This window comes from Dasypus novemcinctus, chromosome 21, assembly GCF_030445035.2.
Source record: "Dasypus novemcinctus isolate mDasNov1 chromosome 21, mDasNov1.1.hap2, whole genome shotgun sequence".
In the NCBI taxonomy this organism is placed as follows: Eukaryota; Metazoa; Chordata; class Mammalia; order Cingulata; family Dasypodidae; genus Dasypus; species Dasypus novemcinctus.
In genome coordinates, this window is record NC_080693.1 from 35,464,976 (window position 1) to 35,481,220 (window position 16,245).

The 16,245-nt window shown below is 46.4% G+C and overlaps 1 protein-coding gene across 3 annotated transcripts in view; it reads left to right on the forward strand.

Annotated features, from left to right (window-relative positions):
- The first annotated feature begins 2,024 nt into the window (after positions 1 to 2,024).
- The window catches only part of BLTP2 (bridge-like lipid transfer protein family member 2), a 28,388-nt gene continuing 14,167 nt past the window's right edge, over positions 2,025 to 16,245 (forward strand). The window contains exons 1-23 of one of the 3 annotated variants that reach the window (XM_071210477.1): positions 2,025 to 2,312; positions 3,164 to 3,293; positions 3,838 to 3,887; positions 4,183 to 4,330; positions 4,512 to 4,630; positions 4,844 to 4,904; positions 5,099 to 5,288; positions 5,870 to 5,993; positions 6,168 to 6,300; positions 6,528 to 6,595; positions 6,707 to 6,849; positions 7,858 to 7,976; positions 8,088 to 8,251; positions 8,414 to 8,672; positions 9,190 to 9,395; positions 11,847 to 12,939; positions 13,378 to 13,569; positions 13,724 to 13,926; positions 14,073 to 14,191; positions 14,313 to 14,533; positions 14,866 to 15,056; positions 15,249 to 15,348; positions 15,492 to 15,694. In XM_071210477.1, coding sequence (XP_071066578.1) covers positions 6,297 to 6,300; positions 6,528 to 6,595; positions 6,707 to 6,849; positions 7,858 to 7,976; positions 8,088 to 8,251; positions 8,414 to 8,672; positions 9,190 to 9,395; positions 11,847 to 12,939; positions 13,378 to 13,569; positions 13,724 to 13,926; positions 14,073 to 14,191; positions 14,313 to 14,533; positions 14,866 to 15,056; positions 15,249 to 15,348; positions 15,492 to 15,694 — 3,285 coding nt within the window. In that variant the 5' untranslated portion in view covers positions 2,025 to 2,312; positions 3,164 to 3,293; positions 3,838 to 3,887; ... (4 more) ...; positions 5,870 to 5,993; positions 6,168 to 6,296. Of the gene's footprint in view, positions 2,313 to 3,163; positions 3,294 to 3,764; positions 3,888 to 4,182; positions 4,331 to 4,511; positions 4,631 to 4,843; positions 4,905 to 5,098; positions 5,289 to 5,869; positions 5,994 to 6,167; positions 6,301 to 6,527; positions 6,596 to 6,706; positions 6,850 to 7,857; positions 7,977 to 8,087; positions 8,252 to 8,413; positions 8,673 to 9,189; positions 9,396 to 11,846; positions 12,940 to 13,377; positions 13,570 to 13,723; positions 13,927 to 14,072; positions 14,192 to 14,312; positions 14,534 to 14,865; positions 15,057 to 15,248; positions 15,349 to 15,491; positions 15,695 to 16,245 lie in introns of all 3 variants that reach the window. The other 2 variants (XM_023585613.3, XM_071210476.1) reach the window with 2 other exon arrangements.

Genomic DNA, 16,245 nt, shown 5'->3' on the forward strand with positions numbered 1-16,245 from the left:
AGTTAACTTTTAACACTCAGGGATATCAGCTCTGTGTCAGACATGGCCTATGACCTACAAGACCTGTTCTCCTTCCCAGGGACTTGTGATTTCAGTAAATTGAGTCCATGATCTAGTTGAGTTCCATCTTTCAACCTTTTTTAAAAAATTCTCCTTCAATTGCATTGAGCTCTCTCTACAAAGAAGTAGATATTTGATAAAATCAACATTTAAGGCTATGATATGGGGAAGTGGATTTGGCTCAATGGATAGAGTGTCCACCTACCACATGGGAAGTCCAGGGTTCAAACCCAAGGCCTCCTGACCCGTGTGGTGAGCAGGCCCACGTGCAGTGCTGATGTGCACAAGGAGTGCACCCTGTAAGGAGAGCCACCCAGTGCAAAAAAGTGCAGCCTACCCAGGAGTAATACTGAACACACAGAGAGCTGATGCAGCAAGATGATGCAACAACAAAAAAGAGATGCAGTTTCCCAGTTTCTCTGACAAAGAATACAAGTGTACACAGAAGAACACACAGCAAATGGACACTGCAGATAACTGGAGGGCGGGGAGGGGAGAGAAATAAATAATAGGCTATGGTATGGTTGAGAGTAGGAGTGGTAACAGTTTGGGGAGAAGGAAGTGATAGGAATCTTAGCTGCAAAAAGGAAATGAGATTGTATATATACATGAGTATGAGTAGGGATATGTGTTGGCAAGGGAATTTTTCTTGCTTTATACAGAGGTTTTTGCTGAGTTGTTGGGCCTCTGAGGTTTTGCAGCTAGGACCTATCCTAAAAAGGAGTCTACAGATTACAAGAAGAATAAAATTAGTGCTGGAGAAATAAGATCTTGAAACAATCTGGTAGAGCCCTTGGAGAGATGTGAAATGACTGACAAAGTACTAGACAAAGAAGGAAACCACTTGGAGGGCAAAAAGCTATGCTGAGCAACATATATGTAAAAGTTGAAATAGGATTTTATCTGAGGGACCAAAAAAAAGTCAGTAAAATTTTTTTTCCCTCTTTCCCTCCCCCCCATTGTCTGCTCTCTCTGTCCGTTTGCTGTGTGGTGTTCTTGTGTCCGCTTGTATTCTTGTCAGCAGCACTGGCAATCTGTGTCTCTTTTTGTTGCATCAGCTGCCCATGTGTACAGCACCACCCTGGGCAGTCTGCACTTTTTTCATGCTTGTCGGCTCTCCTACAGGGCACACTGCTTGCATGTGGTGCACCCCTACCCGGGGCACACCCCTGCGTGACAGGGCACTCCTTGTGCATCAGCACTGTGCGTGGGCCAGCTCACCACATGGGTCAGGAGGCCCTGGGTTTGACCCCTGGACTTACCATGTGGTAGGCCGGGACACTCCGTTGAGCCAAATCCGCTTCCCTCAATACAATCTTGAAAGATAATTGTGGAGATTAGGATAGGTGACCGCAAAGGGACATGAAGTACTCCATAATACTTTGAAGTCCTCAGGATTTCTTTAGCTTAAGTAGATCCTCATTTGGATATTGATTTACAGCATCATTGTAAAGTTGGAAGGGACCTTTGTCCAATTCTCTCATTTTACAGTGGTATTTCACATAATTACGTTTGCATCCCAAATGATCTGTTGCTGAAAGGCAAGAACAGTATACTTCTGTACCATAACGCCCTCCCCAATATCCAATTCGTGTATACGCATACTTAAATTTTCCCCAGCAAAGTGCCCAGAGTGGTGCTGCGCAAACACTAGGTCAACACAGTGTTATTAAAAACTGGTTTCTTTTGTGAATGGAATGAATGGGACTGCTTCCTTAATAATTTTCAGTCACTGCATTTGACCTAGGGGTATAACTTCCTCAGCCATGCAGACTATAATTCCTCAGGGAAATAAGAGTTGAAGTGGCTTCTCCGCGGTTAAAAAGAACATCGCCAACTCAGGGGCTCGGGGTCAGAGCACGGCGGTCCAGCGGACCTCAGAGCGCCCGAGGCGGGGCGGGTGTGCGGGCGCGTGATGCCGCCGCCCCGCCTTCTCCTCCCGAAGCCACGCCTTCGCCTCGCGCAAGCACAGTCGGCCCTGCCGGAACCCCAGCGCCCCTCGGGGCGGGGAGGGAGACAGCTGGGTGGCTGACTGGCTGCTGCAGGCCGGGCGCTGCGCGGACACCTCCTCGCGCGGAGCCGCTGCTCTGCGCGCGGCTGATCGGTCCCCGGCGGTACCGTGCGAAGCCAGAAGGGGTTCCCGGCTGGGCGGGCCGGAGCCAGACCGGGCTGAGCCGGGGCCAAATGCCTCTTCTCTTCTCCGTGCTGTTGGCCTTACTGCTGATTGCACTCTGCGCCCTCTTCCTAGGCCGGTGAGGGACTTCCGGCCATGGCGGGGTGGGGGTGGGGGGGGGGGACGAAGACTAAGGAGGGGCGCGCGCTGCAACCGGGCGTGCGGGAGGGGAAGGAGGGGGGCGAGGGGACTGGCGAGGACGGCTAGCGGGGAGCTGCGGAAGAGGAACCGAGGAAGGGGTGCGGGACGAGGGGAGGGGTCGAGCCGGGGCGCGCGGCCTGGGCTGACGGGAAGGACTGGGAATGGGGAAGATTGAGGGAGCAGGCGGGGCCTACGGAGATCAGGCGGGGCCCGATGTGGTGCTTGTGAAGAGGGGACCTGGCTCTCGGGGGTCTCCCTTTCCTCCTCCGCACACCTCTGAGTGTCCCTTTCACCGAGCGCCAAGGGCACCTGCAGTTTTGCCCTGGGGAACCGAAACAGGAGGTCTGGCCGCCCAGGGGACAGTGGCATTTGAGCTGGCTGGGCCGGACCCTACAGAACCTTCTCGTGGCACCTGCCTCGAGAGCCGGGCGGAGACAGACCATCTGGGGAATGTGTGATGGCATACCTGTCACGTCTGAGCGGGCCCTCTGTTTCGACTGTGTTGAGGCCTCTTCTCCCTACCTCTGTCTGAGGTTTTGACGGGTTGCTCTCTTTATCCTCAACTCACAGGGTAGAATCTAGTTTGGTTTCATTTGGGTGGAGAAGCCCCTCCAATGCTCGGGTCACTATCAGTGTGGCTGACTATGTTTTGGGAGATAGGAGAGTTACCTACGACTGTCCAGCTTTAGTACATGACCTTTGCAAGGCCTTCCAGGACCAGCAAGGGGAGGGGTGTGGGAAGCCATAATTGGGAGGGGGTCCTGTGAACTCATAAGGAGTTTTCTGCAGGTGGCTTTTGGTCCAGTTGGCCACTAAGTGGTGTCAGAGGAAGCTGCAGGCAGAGTTGAAGATTGGCTCCTTCGGCTTTTTTTGGATCCATAATGTCAGTCTTAAATTTCAGCAGCACCAACAAACAGCGGTGAGTCCTGGAGAACTCTCTGGATGTGTATGTCAGGGTGGTGCAGCTGAATCTCAACTTTTAATTTCCTTTTTGTTTCTTTTAAATCCTGGATGGCTTTTCTAGTTAACCCTGGCCTTGCCATCTCTTTGCCTAAATCATCTTGGACCTAGTGTGGAACACTGAGGCTAATGCAACTTGGTTAGTTAAAAATGTTGGTAGGGTAGAGAGTGTCCAAGGTACGTAAGAGAGATACACTAGGAAAGCACAGAAGAAAGATAACAGAGGAAAGAGAAGAACTTACTGTTCTAATTTAAGAGAGGAAAAGGGTAGCATACTCATAAAAGAGAAATTCTAAGCAAGTTCAACTAACATCATCATGAGGAGTATGATAGCCCAGTGCTGAAATGCTGAGGAGAAAAGCCAGTGGAAATGGAACAAGGTATATCTAGTGAAAGGGCCTATAGCACTCTCTTTTCTTCTATGACCCAGAACCTTTCCTGGCTTAGCTGCTCGTGGTTTACCTAGCAGCTAGTGTACAAAGTCTTCTCCTACACTGTTTTAGGAAATCGATAGCCTGTGGATTTCCAGCAAACTACTTAGCCATGATCTGCCGTGAGTATCCTATAGCCTCAGTTACCCTCTTGGGGAATATTTAGGGGTTGGGGTTTGCAGAGTGGAATTCTATTACAGAGGCCTCACAGCCTAAGGAGGGAGTTTCGTTCTTGCTGAGTTATCCTTATTAGCCTGGGTACTATTAATTTGTGAGGCAGATATTGACAACTGCTCTGAGACTCTCCACTGCGATTTGAGCTAATTCTAGGCGTGATGGGAGAATGAATGTGTGGGTGAGGAGGGGACTGCTATGAAAGGGATGGACCTGGTGACAGTGAGGTCTCTTTATTGGCAGACACTATGTGGCATTGTGCTTTGGGGAGGTGCGGATCAGAACTGACCTACAGAAGGTTTCTGGCCTGTCTGCCCCATTCTCCCAGGGCACTGGGGTGGATCAAAAGGAGCTATCCTTTAGCCCATCTTTATTGAAGATCTTCTGCCAGGTGAGATGACTTTTCTGACTTTCCTGGATATACTAGGGATGGCTGGCTTTGGAGTTGTGGATGGACTTTTCTACTATTTTGGGGGACAGAATGCTAAGAACTACTTCTCACTTTCTGTTCTTTCTCAGCAAGAAAGGGTGGTACCCTGACATTTATTATTGTTCATTTTTGTTTCTTCCAGCTATTCTCCATTCATGTAGAATCTATAAACATCATGGTTCTCAAGGTGGCTACCTCTGAGTCCTTGTGGCATATTCAGATCAGTAGAAGCAGCTTTCTTCTGGATAGTGATGGGAAAAGGTAAGCATTGGTTAGAAGAAGATTTGCTTTGCTTCAGGATAGATGGATGTCAGGGTCTCTTTAACAAGGTGTTTAGATTGTCATTCTGTGCAATTTGAGGAGAGGCTAAACTTAGACACTTCTGCTCACCTTGTTCCTTCCAGCCAGCACAGCTTGATTGGAGGTAAATGACAAGGAAAAGAACCAAATGTGCTAATATTTTTCCTTTCCCAGGCTAGACTGTCAGGTGAGCCTAAGTCGGATCAACAGCAAAGTTTTAAAGAGTGGCCAATTGGTGAGTATATCATGGTCATTCAAATGCCTCATTCCCTCCTTGGTGTAAGGCATGAAGGAGCTTAGGACTTATATTCTAGATTCTGTGTCTTTATTGGCTTCCCTCAAGGCAGAGTTCACTGTTCCAGACTACCACATTTTGACCCAAACCTCCCAAATTTCTATACACATTCTGGATGCTTATCCTCCTTACAGGAGGATACCTGCCTCGTGGAGCTCTCACTGGCCCTGGATCTGTGTCTAGAGGTGGGCATCAGCAGTTGGCAACTGAAGGCTATCACTGTGGATGTGTGGACACTCAATGCTGAACTGCATGAAGGCTTCTTCCATAGTCAGCTGTTGTGCCAGGGGCAAAGCTTGGTGTCCAGGCCTGTCCCCTGTCCAGGTAAAGCCTCAATCAGTAAGCTTCTTGGCTGCCCTGTTCTCAGGTGTTAATTTTGGAAGTAGAAAAAAATAGTAGTCTCACTACTTATTTAGATGTGAGTCATTACTCACCATGGCCTTTGACCCTGAAGCTAGCTAGAGAAAATAGGTCATTTGCTTGTGGTAAGTAAAGGAACTAAGGATTAGTGGAGACCTATCATGAATTAGGCACTATTACATTGTGTTTTATATGTGTTTTCTCACTAAACTCCCAGCATTTTACAGATGCAGGAATTAAGTTCTAGGAAGGTTAGATTAGGTAACTTGCTGGAGGTCACACAGCTGGTTAAAAATAAAAATGGTGTTTAAGTTGTTTGTCCCTAAAGTCCATAATCTTTCCATCATACCAACCTGTCCCCATACTCTTTATGTTGTTAGTCTGGGGGATAAAGTATAGCAGATACCTAGATCTCTCGGATATTTGCTTTGTGGCCTAATCTTGACCATTTGTTTAGCTACTTTGTGTGAGAGGATTGGACCAAAGAAGGCAGGGCATTTGAGAGGATTCAGAGTGTTAAACATATTATTCATTCATGTTTTCAGAGGTGACAGAGAACTTGGCTGAGCCAACTCTGCCTGGCCTATACCTCCTTCAGCAGCTGCCAGAGCGGGTCAGGGTAAAGATGGAGATCACCAGTGTGGTGCTATCTATGAATAGTCAAAAGAGGTGAGATCTGTCATCACAGAGATATGGAGAGTGGTAGTGGGAGCTGTATGCTGGGGTCTCCATAAACAGCCTACTAGTTGCACTGACTTGCCTGTGGGAAAAAGAGATTAGGAAGCCTGTCTGAAGAGAATGGCATTCCACACCTTTCTGAGCTTGAGTCTCTCTCTGGTTCAGGCACTTGAATTGGATGCTGAAGCTGCTGCAGTTTCTCTACCACCGTGATGAGGATCAACTGCCCCTTAGAAGCTTCACAGCAAACTCTGATATGGCACAGATGAGCACTGAACTCCTGCTGGAAGGTTCATGGGTGGGGATACTGGTACTGAGGGAAAATGGAAGGACTAGGCACTCTCCTCCCCCATTCTTAGATGGTTTTCTTAATTTAACAGTGTAACCGGGGAGAGGGAGGTGGGAACAGTCCGAGAGAAAATAACCCCAACTCACAAGTGGTGACAATTTTTTCACCTCTGACCCTCTCCTAGTTTTGTTTTTGGTTTCTCAGTGTTCTCTGACCTACCCTCTGGCCTCTTGCAGATGGGTTGTTGCTGTCCCAGAGCCGCCAGCGCATAGTTTGCCTCAACTCCCTCAAGGCTAGTGTACAGGTGTGATGACCGTGGTCTCAGGACTCTTTCCTTTCTCTGCCCTCTCCATCATTTAATTAAGGATTGATTAAATAAAAATGGGACCCACAGTACTGGTTTTCTCATTTCCAGGTGACCACCATTGACCTCTCAGCCTCCATGATTTTGAACACCTGTATCATTCATTACCGGCACCAGGAATTCTCTCATTGGCTGCACATGTTGGCACTGGAGACCCAAGGGTTTAGTCCATCCATTAAGCAAAGGGAAAAAAGGTCAGTATTATATTTTTCAGTCACCTTCTTATCAAGTAGATTCTCTAAGATTCTTTTGGTCCATTTTAGAATGGCATCTTGTGCTAAATATGTTTTTGTTTGTTTGATCCAAATCTTAGTTCTAATATCTCAGTCTCAATAGCTTTCTTATTTTATATGTCTTTCCTATTAGACTAGACTTGATGGGAGGATCATGTTCTCCTTGTCTTTGTGTTCTCATTGGCCAGTACAGTTCCTTATACAAAAATAAATGTTTGTTGCGTGAACTTAAATGATTAATACTATCTTGTCTGCCTTAGATTATAAGGTCAGCCAGCAGTGCCATATCTCTTGTATGTAGTGCATACATTGTGTCATATTTAGAACTTAGGTAAATGGTTTAGAACTGATTCTTCTTGGTTATACTAGTTTGACTCGTAAGATATTGCTGATGTTCAACCATTTTTGACTTACGAAAATGGCAATTTCTTATGGTTCAACATATCTTTCTGGGATTCCTACAGATTACCATTGGAAGTAGCAGTGAGCTGATGAGTTCAACTTTTTATTTTTTAGTTGCTTCGTGTCCTAAGAATCACAAAAAAACTTTAAACTCATACCCTGACTTTTTTTTTCATTAAAAAAAACTTTTTTTTTTTTTAAATTAGAGAAGGCGTGGGTTTAAAGAAAAATCATGCACAAGAAACAGACTTTTCATATACTACCCTATTAATAACACCTTGTATTAGTGTGATACATTTGTTACAATTCATGAAAGAACATTCTTATAATTGTACTGTTAATTATAGTCCATCGGGGTCACTGTGTTGTACAGTCCTATATTTCTTTTTTCTTTTCTTCTAGTAATATATATACAATGTAAAGTTTCCTCTTTTAATCACATCCAAGCATATAATTCATTACATGCACAATATTCATTTCCTGACTTTAAGGGCTTCAGGAATCTGTTATATGATAGGAAACTACACTGCTTTCCTTATCAAACATTGTTGTCTTTTTTCTGTGCAGAACCTTCCCTCAAATTCTGGCTCCCATCATCTTTAGCACCTCTATCTCCAATGTCAACATTTCCATTCAGCTTGGAGATACACCTCCCTTTGCCTTGGGATTCAATTCCATCTCTCTGGGTAAGGCTCCAGGATGGAAAAGGATCAAGAATCTGTCCATTAGTGGAATCTAGTCCAACTAATGACCACAGTAGCTCCATAGCACTCCTCTTTTCTACCATCCTTGTTCAGATTACCAGCACTTGAGGCCACAAAGCATCCATCAACGGGGTGTCCTAACTGTGGATCACCTCTGCTGGCGTGTGGGCAGTGACTCCCACATTCAGCGGGCACCCCACCCACCCAATATGCATGTTTGGGGTGAAGCACTTGTCCTCGACTCCTTTACACTACAGGTAGGCGGAAAGTTTCGGCAAACAGGGCCCCATACAGCTTCTTCATCCTGCTGTGCTTGAGAGCACTGAGCACCTTGTTGATAGAAGGCCCTTCTTAAGTTTTCGTCAGGCATTACAGAACTGCATCTGCATGCTTCTAATGAGGTCCTTCTTCTTTTCTAGGGCAGCTATAACCAGCCTCTGGGTCTGTCCAGCACCCAGTCAGATACCCTCTTTCTTGACTGCACCATCCGAGGACTGCAGGTAGAAGCATCAGATACCTGTGCCCAATGTCTTTCTCGAATTTTATCCATGATGGGCCCACAATTTGGCAAACCAGCTGTCTCTAGGGAGATCGCATCTGGGGAGTCCGTGTCATTATTGTGGAAGGTGGATTTGAAGGTGGAGGACATGAACTTGTTTACCCTTTCTGCTTTGGTGGGTAAGTGGGACAGGGGCTATACTGAAAGTGGGTAGCTTATAACCTAAGCAGATTATCCTGGTTGAGTCTGCTCCTTCTTATTTAATGAAGTTAAATGGAAAATTTCTAAATCAGGAGAATGAAATACTGGAAGGTCTTACATAGTGTTGGACTTAATATTTCTTAAAGACTCAGGAAGGGCAAGGTATTTAAGCAAGCTGTATAAGAAAATAACTTAGCCTTGATGTGGTCAAGAGAATGAGACCCATGTAGTGTATTTCCTTGTGTGTTTACTTCTGAAGAGTAACTGATATGTCTCTGGAAGTTTGTAGGAGTTAGAGAACTTCTCTGTCCCTGCCAGATGTAGTTAGGTTAAGATGGGAAAGGAAAAATTTCCCTATAACATGGGGAATGAATTTAGGGAGGTGTGGGAATTAAAGGTAATTGAACTTAAAGGAATTGGTAAGAAAAGAGAGTGAGGACTACAGTTAATATTTGAGAGCTGGGAATCAAGGCTGATGTGGTTTCTGGGTCCTAGGTGCTTCAGAGATCCGGCTGGATACACTCACTGTCCTGGGCAGTGCTGAGACCTCTACTGTGGGTATTCAAGGACTTGTGCTTGCCCTGGTGAAATTGGTTACAGAGAAGATGCAGCCCTGTTGCAAGGCTCCTGACATCCCTTCTCCAGTGCTCAGCCTCTCCATGCTCTCCATTACGTATCACAATAGCATCCGCTCTCTAGAGGTAATGCTTCTATGGGAAGGGTGGGGCTAGATTAGTTGTTCCTTTGGCTTAGAGCATTTCTCCTTTCATTGAGTCATGTTGTGAATCTCATCTTGTGAAAAATAGCACACCTGGCATTCTTTTATTTTTCTGTATTCTGTGCATTTTAAACTTTTTTAAAAATAGAATTTCAAATATATATATAAAACTAGAGAGAATATACAAATTTTCATGTATCCATATCGAGCTTCGATGATTATCAAATCACTGCCAGTCTTGTTTTCGCTATATTCCTGCCGGTCCTCCCCACCCCTGGCACTGGGATTATTTGGCAGCAGATACAGAACTATATAATTTCAACTATAGATATTTCAGTATTTATCACTAAAAAAAATAAAGGGCTTTATTATTACTACTATTATTTGGAATGTTTTAGGCACCTTTATAACAATTTAGAAGAAGTGGACAAATTTCATGAAAAATACAAATTATTACAAGGATACAAGAAATTAGAAATATGAATACCTGTATCGATTAATGAAATTGTTATCAACATCCTTCCCACAAAGAAGAATGAGATAACACTTATGCAAACTCTTTTAGAAAATGCAGGAAGAAACAACAGCTCATTTTGTGAAGCCAGTATTCCACTAATGCCAACACTAGACAAGGAAAGAATACAACAGACCGGGAAGGGGACTTGGCCCAGTGGATAGGGCATCCGTCTACCACATGGGAGGTCCGTGGTTCAAACCCCGGGCCTCCTTGACCCGTGTGGAGCTGGCCCATGTGCAGTGCTAATGCACGCAAGGAGTGCCCTGCCACGCAGGGGTGTCTCCCGCATAGGGAAGCCCCATGCGCAAGGAGTGCACCCCGTAAGGAGAGCTGCCCAGTGCGAAAGAAAGTGCAGCCTGCCCAAGAATGGCACCGCACACGTGGAGAGCTGATATAACAAGATGACGCAACAAAAAGAAACATAGATTCCCGGTGTCGTTGATAAGTATAGAAGAGATCACAGAAGAACACACAGCGAATGGACACAGAGAGCAGACAACTGGGGTGGGGGAAGCGGGGAGAAATAAATAAATCTTTAAAAAAAAAAAAGAATACAACAGACCAATATTCTTATGAACATGCATGCAAAAATCCTTAATAAAATAATAAAAAATCAAATCCAGCATTACATAAAAGATATAATGTTGTGAGCAAACGGAGTTTATGCCCCAAATGCAAAGTTGGTTCAGAATTTGAAAACCAATTGATGTAATAACATTAGTATTATAATCTGGTATCATTTTTTTTTTTTTTTTTTTTTTAAAGATTTATTTATTTATTTAATTTCCCCCCCTCCCCTGGTTGTCTGTTCTTGGTGTCTATTTGCTTCGTCTTGTTTCTTTGTCCGCTTCTGTTGTCATCAGTGGCACGGGAAGTGTGGGCGGCGCCATTCCTGGGCAGGCTGCTCTCTCTTTTCACGCTGGGCGGCTTTCCTCACGGGCGCACTCCTTGCGCGTGGGGCTCCCCCACGCGGGGGACACCCTTGCATGGCACAGCACTCCTTGCGCGCATCAGCGCTGCACATGGCCAGCTCCACACGGGTCAAGGAGGCCTGGGGTTTGAACCGCGGACCTCCCATATGGTAGATGGACGCCCTAACCACTGGGCCAAAGTCCATTTCCCAATCTGGTATCATTTTGATGAAGCACTCAGTTCGTCAATGGGCTGGAAGACATCTGAAGATGGATTGCAAGTTTTGGGAGACTACCTAATATCTTTCTCATTAGGGTATCAGATGGACATGGGACCCTCTTAGGAGGAGGATGAGGTATCTTCCTGTTTGTTAGACTTCACCTTCCTTTGGGAACTGGAGAGTTTCCTTTTCAGAGGCTGGAACTTGAGGGATTTTTCCATCCTAGAATTTTAATTCCTTCTGTCCACTCAGGTATTCAGAACTGAGTTTGTTTTTCAGATTGACAAGGATCTACTTCCTTCCTTAGGGCATAATTTTCATACAAATCAAATACTATATGGATTTGTATGGTCAGTACTTTTTATATTACCTTTTTAAGAATTAAGTCAAGATATAAGCAATGCATGAAACTTTTCAAATTGATTGTTATAGTGGTTACTAGACAGAATGTGACTATTATGGAAAGATCATTCATGAGAGGAAACAGTAAAGCCAAATGAATTATTGAGTACTTGCTGTATATACACTTCAAATACTCTGGTGGATACCAAAAAACTAGAATCTAATAAGAACTTAAAAATGCTCTTAAGTGTAAAATATAGAATGGTTAGTTCAGCATATTAGTGCCAGGGGAACAAAACAAGGGAAGAATTAATGTGGTTACTTAGGAGGGACTTCTAGGTGGAGATGGTTCTTGAGCCAGTTATACAAGCATATTAATCCCTGCTTTATCTACTGATCTGAGACATGGTAATTAACAAATAATTTTCTCTTGTTCCCAAAAGGTTCAGTGTGGTACAGGGCTGACTCTACTCTGGAGCCCCCCAGATCACATGTACCTGTACCAGCATGTCATGGCCACTTTACAGTGTCGAGATCTACTAAGATCCACCCTGTTCCCTAAAATTGTTCCATCTCTTGCACGAGAGACTCTGGAGACCACTTCAGAGCCAGAAGGCCGTGCCCCCGAGCCATCCCCCGCAAAGCGGCTTCTGAATCTGACACTAGAGGTGAGCACAGCCAAGCTGACAGCTTTTGTGGCTGAGGACAAGTTCATTACCTTGGCTGCAGAGAGTGTGTCCCTGAGCCGACATGGAGGTTCACTTCAGGCTTACTGCCCAGAACTGGCTGCTGGCTTTGATGGTAATAGTGTCTTCAACTTCAAGGAGGTAGAGGTGCAGCTGCTACCTGAGCTGGAGGAGATGATCCTTCACCGGAACCCCTTCCCTGCACTGCGGACCCTCCGGAACCGTGTTTGGCTCCTCTCCCTGGGCTCAGTCTCAGTGGAGTTTCCTTATCAGTATGACTTTTCTAGAACTCTGGATGAGGCTGTGGGAGTTCAGAAATGGCTGAAGGGGCTGCATCAAGGGACCTGTGCTCAGGCCATTCCAAATCCTGCCCCCCTTCCACCTGATCTGCTCTTAAAGATTCAGCACTTCTCATGGGTCTTCCTGGATGACATTTTTGAGGTGAAACTTCGTGACAACTATGAACTGATGAAAGATGAAAGTAAGGAGAGTGCTAAAAGACTGCAGCTGCTGGATGCCAAAGTGGCTGCCCTTAGGAAGCAACATGGGGAGTTATTGCCAGCTCGCAAAATTGAGGAACTCTATGCCTCTTTGGAACGGAAAAACATTGAAATCTACATCCAGCGCTCCCGTCGTCTCTATGGCAACACACCCATGCGCCGGGCACTGCTCACTTGGAGCCTGGCAGGGCTAGAGCTGGTGGCTCTGGCAGATGCCTCCTTCCATGGGCCTGAGCATGTGGTTGAGCAGGTTCGAGAGCTTGATCCAGGTAGTCCATTTCCTGCTGAGGGCATGGATCTTGTCATTCAGTGGTGTCGCATGCTTAAGTGCAGTGTCAAGACTTTTTTGGGTAAGTAGCACTTCCCTTATTTGCAGTGCATGGTGTCTGCCCTTCTGAGTTCCAGGGAGCTCTCTGAGTGATTCATTACAGAGGAGCTAGGTTATGTTGGGAGCTATGACTGTTTTTGGATGGGTGGAGTGAGGGGGTTACTTTCCCTTCCCTTTCTTTATTCCTGAATTTCACCCTGAAACTGCTTGGCTAACATGAAGGAACAACTAACACAGTCATCTCTAGGGTTAGTGTGGCTCTTGAATATTGGTGCTATGGCCCTCATTTTCTGCTTCAGGGTCTCCATGCCCTTTTTCAGCTTTACTAACAACTGTTAGCCTTCATTGTCTAAGTCAACTTGTAAATGTAGATGGGTAAAAGTAGTGGCATGAAAAAAAAAAAAGCCTGAGAGTGCTGAGACAGCTCTCTGAGTAGCAGTGTATATGCTCCCTATAACAGTTCGGATCAGAGACTATCCCCGATACCTCTTTGAGATTCGTGACTGGCGGCTGATGGGTCGCCTTGCGGGCACTGAACAGAGTGGTCAGCCTTGCTCCCGTCGGCGTCAAGTCCTACACTTGGGGCTTCCATGGGGTAATGTGGCAGTAGAGAGGAACATGCCCCCACTCAAGTTCTACCATGACTTCCACTGTGAGTAGAAGAGGGCAGTTGGTTTGGCTAAGGGATATTTGTGATCACTGGTGGACGGGAGGGGGAGCTGAGCTGAGGCCTTTCTACTACAGTAAAGGAGGAAGAGAGGGGTGAGGTTGTGTAACAAGTTGTAGCCTTTGCTTCTCTACCCCAGCGGAAATCTTCCAGTACACAGTGGTGTGGGGCCCATGCTGGGATCCAGCCTGGACACTGATTGGCCAGTGTGTAGACCTCTTGACCAAGCCCTCAGCTGACCCCAGCCTCCCCTTGCCTTGGTGGGACAAGAGCCGTCTTCTATTCCATGGGGACTGGCACATGGACATTGAACAAGCAAATCTGCACCAGCTGGCTACTGAGGTGAGGGGTCCCAAGAAGTCTTTTCCTGTGAGGATAGTATGGTTGGAGCCTGGTACAGCAGATAGGGGAAAAGAGAAAGATTCTGACTTGGGGGATGAGAATGGTTCTCTTACCCATATCTCACCAAATTATTGGGCTGGTTATAGGATCCATACAATACAACTGAAAATATGCACTGGGAGTGGAGCCACCTATCTTTCCATTGGAAACCTGGTCAGTTTGTGTTCAAAGGTGACTTGGATATCAACGTGAGAACAGCCTCCAAGTGAGTGGAGTGATGGGTGGGGCCTCAGTGGGATGGGGGACTCATGGTGGAGGGAGGGGGGAAAAGCTGAGGGGAGGCAAATGATCAGGGCCCTGAGGGCCGGGGCTCCATTGTGAGGCAGGTATGACGACTGCTGCTTCCTTCACCTTCCTGACCTCTGCATGACACTGGACCTGCAGTGGCTGTGCCATGGGAACCCCCATGATCACCATGGTGTCACTCTCCGGGCCCCAGAGTTCCTGCCTGAGGTGCCCCTGGGCCAGCTCCATGACTCCTACCGGGCCTTTCGCTCTGAGAACCTCAATCTCTCTATCAAGATGGATCTGACTCAGCACAGTGGGAGTGAGGCTTGGACTTGGGGCAATGGGGAGGGAGGGCTGGGAGGATGGGTCTGGACCCTGAAGGCTTCAGTTTGACCCTCTGGTAGGGGATAGGAAAAGGGCAGGGGAGGACTTGGGTTAGGACCTTTTTTGGGGAAGGGTTGGTTGGGACTTTTGAGGGTCAGAGAAAGCAAAGAGCTTGGATCTTTGGGAGAAGAGGCTTTTAGGGTACTGAATATGAGGTTGGGTGATGTTTGGGTTTTTAAACCTCTAAAACCTGAAGCTAGGGAAGGATTTTAGCTTTGCCTTTGTGTTCCAACCACAGCCAGGAAATGTCTATCCATTCCTTTTCAGCAATGTCTCAGCCCCGAATTCTGCTATATAGTAGTACCCTGCGCTGGATGCAAAACTTCTGGGCAACTTGGACTAGTGTTACAAGGCCTATCTGTAGGGGAAAGCTCTTCAATAACCTGAAACCCAGCAAGAAGAAACTTGGCCAGCACTACAAGCAGCTTTCCTATACTGCACTCTTTCCCCAGCTGCAGGTCAGGCTCTGATTTCCCTGCTGACTCTTTAGTTATGTTCCCCTTCCCTTGTTTTCTTGTTTTGTCTATTTTCCGGGCCTGTGCCCTATCCCTTGCTGTCAGTCTTATTCTCATCTCTCTTTCCATATTTGGTCTCTCTTAGTTATCCTTCTCATGCCATCCTCATTCAATTTTATGCTGTCTTGCTGCCAGGTACATTATTGGGCCTCATTTGCCCAGCAACGGGGCATCCAGATTGAGTGTAGTCAGGGCCATGTCTTCACTCGAGGGACTCAGCGGCTTATACCTCAAGGTAAGGGTGAAAGATTCCCTTTGTTTCTCCTAGCCTAACTACTTGTCCTTTTTGCTTTCCTCAATCACATTCCCCTCTTCATTTCGGCCCCACACTATTCTATGTACTGCTCCACGTGGGCTCTGTGTGCCTTTTTTTCTCAGCTGGCACAGTGATGCGGCGTCTTATCTCTGAATGGAGTGTGACCCAGATGGTGAGTGACCTGAGTCAGGTGACTGTTCATCTGATGGCCTCACCCACTGAAGAGAATGCTGATCACTGCCTTGATCCCTTGGTAACAAAGACCCACCTGCTAAGTCTGTCCTCCCTCACCTACCAGAGGCACAGCAGTCGCACGGCTGAGGAGGTACCACTTGACATAGTCTCTTTTCTACCTCATTTGTTTTAGTTTCAAGCTAATCCCTAACTATATCCCAAGCCAACAGGAGCATATATGTCATTACTTTATGATGCACTCATTTGGGCTAGGAATGTCAGCTACTCTTTCTTTGAAAAATTCCTTTCCTCCCTCTCCTTCTAAAGATAGTTTCTTGTCCTTTAGGAAAAAGATTAAAACTTTTTTCTTAGTACTTTATTTGGTACTGACTTTTTTTTTCCATTTAGGGTAGGGTTTTAAGTTGAAATTCTTTCAGTTATTTAAATATAGTGGGGGGAAGCGGACTTGGCCCAATGGATAGGGCGTCCGTCTACCACATGGGAGGTCCGCGGTTCAAGCCCTGGGCCTCCTTGACCCGTGTGGAGCTGGCCCACACTCAGTGCTGATGTGCGCAAGGAGTGCCCTGCCACACAGGTGCCCCCCGCATAGGGGACCCCCACACTCAAGGAGTGCACCCCATAAGGAGAGCCACCCAGCACAAAAAAGTTCAGCCTGCCCAGGAATGGCGCTGCACACACGGA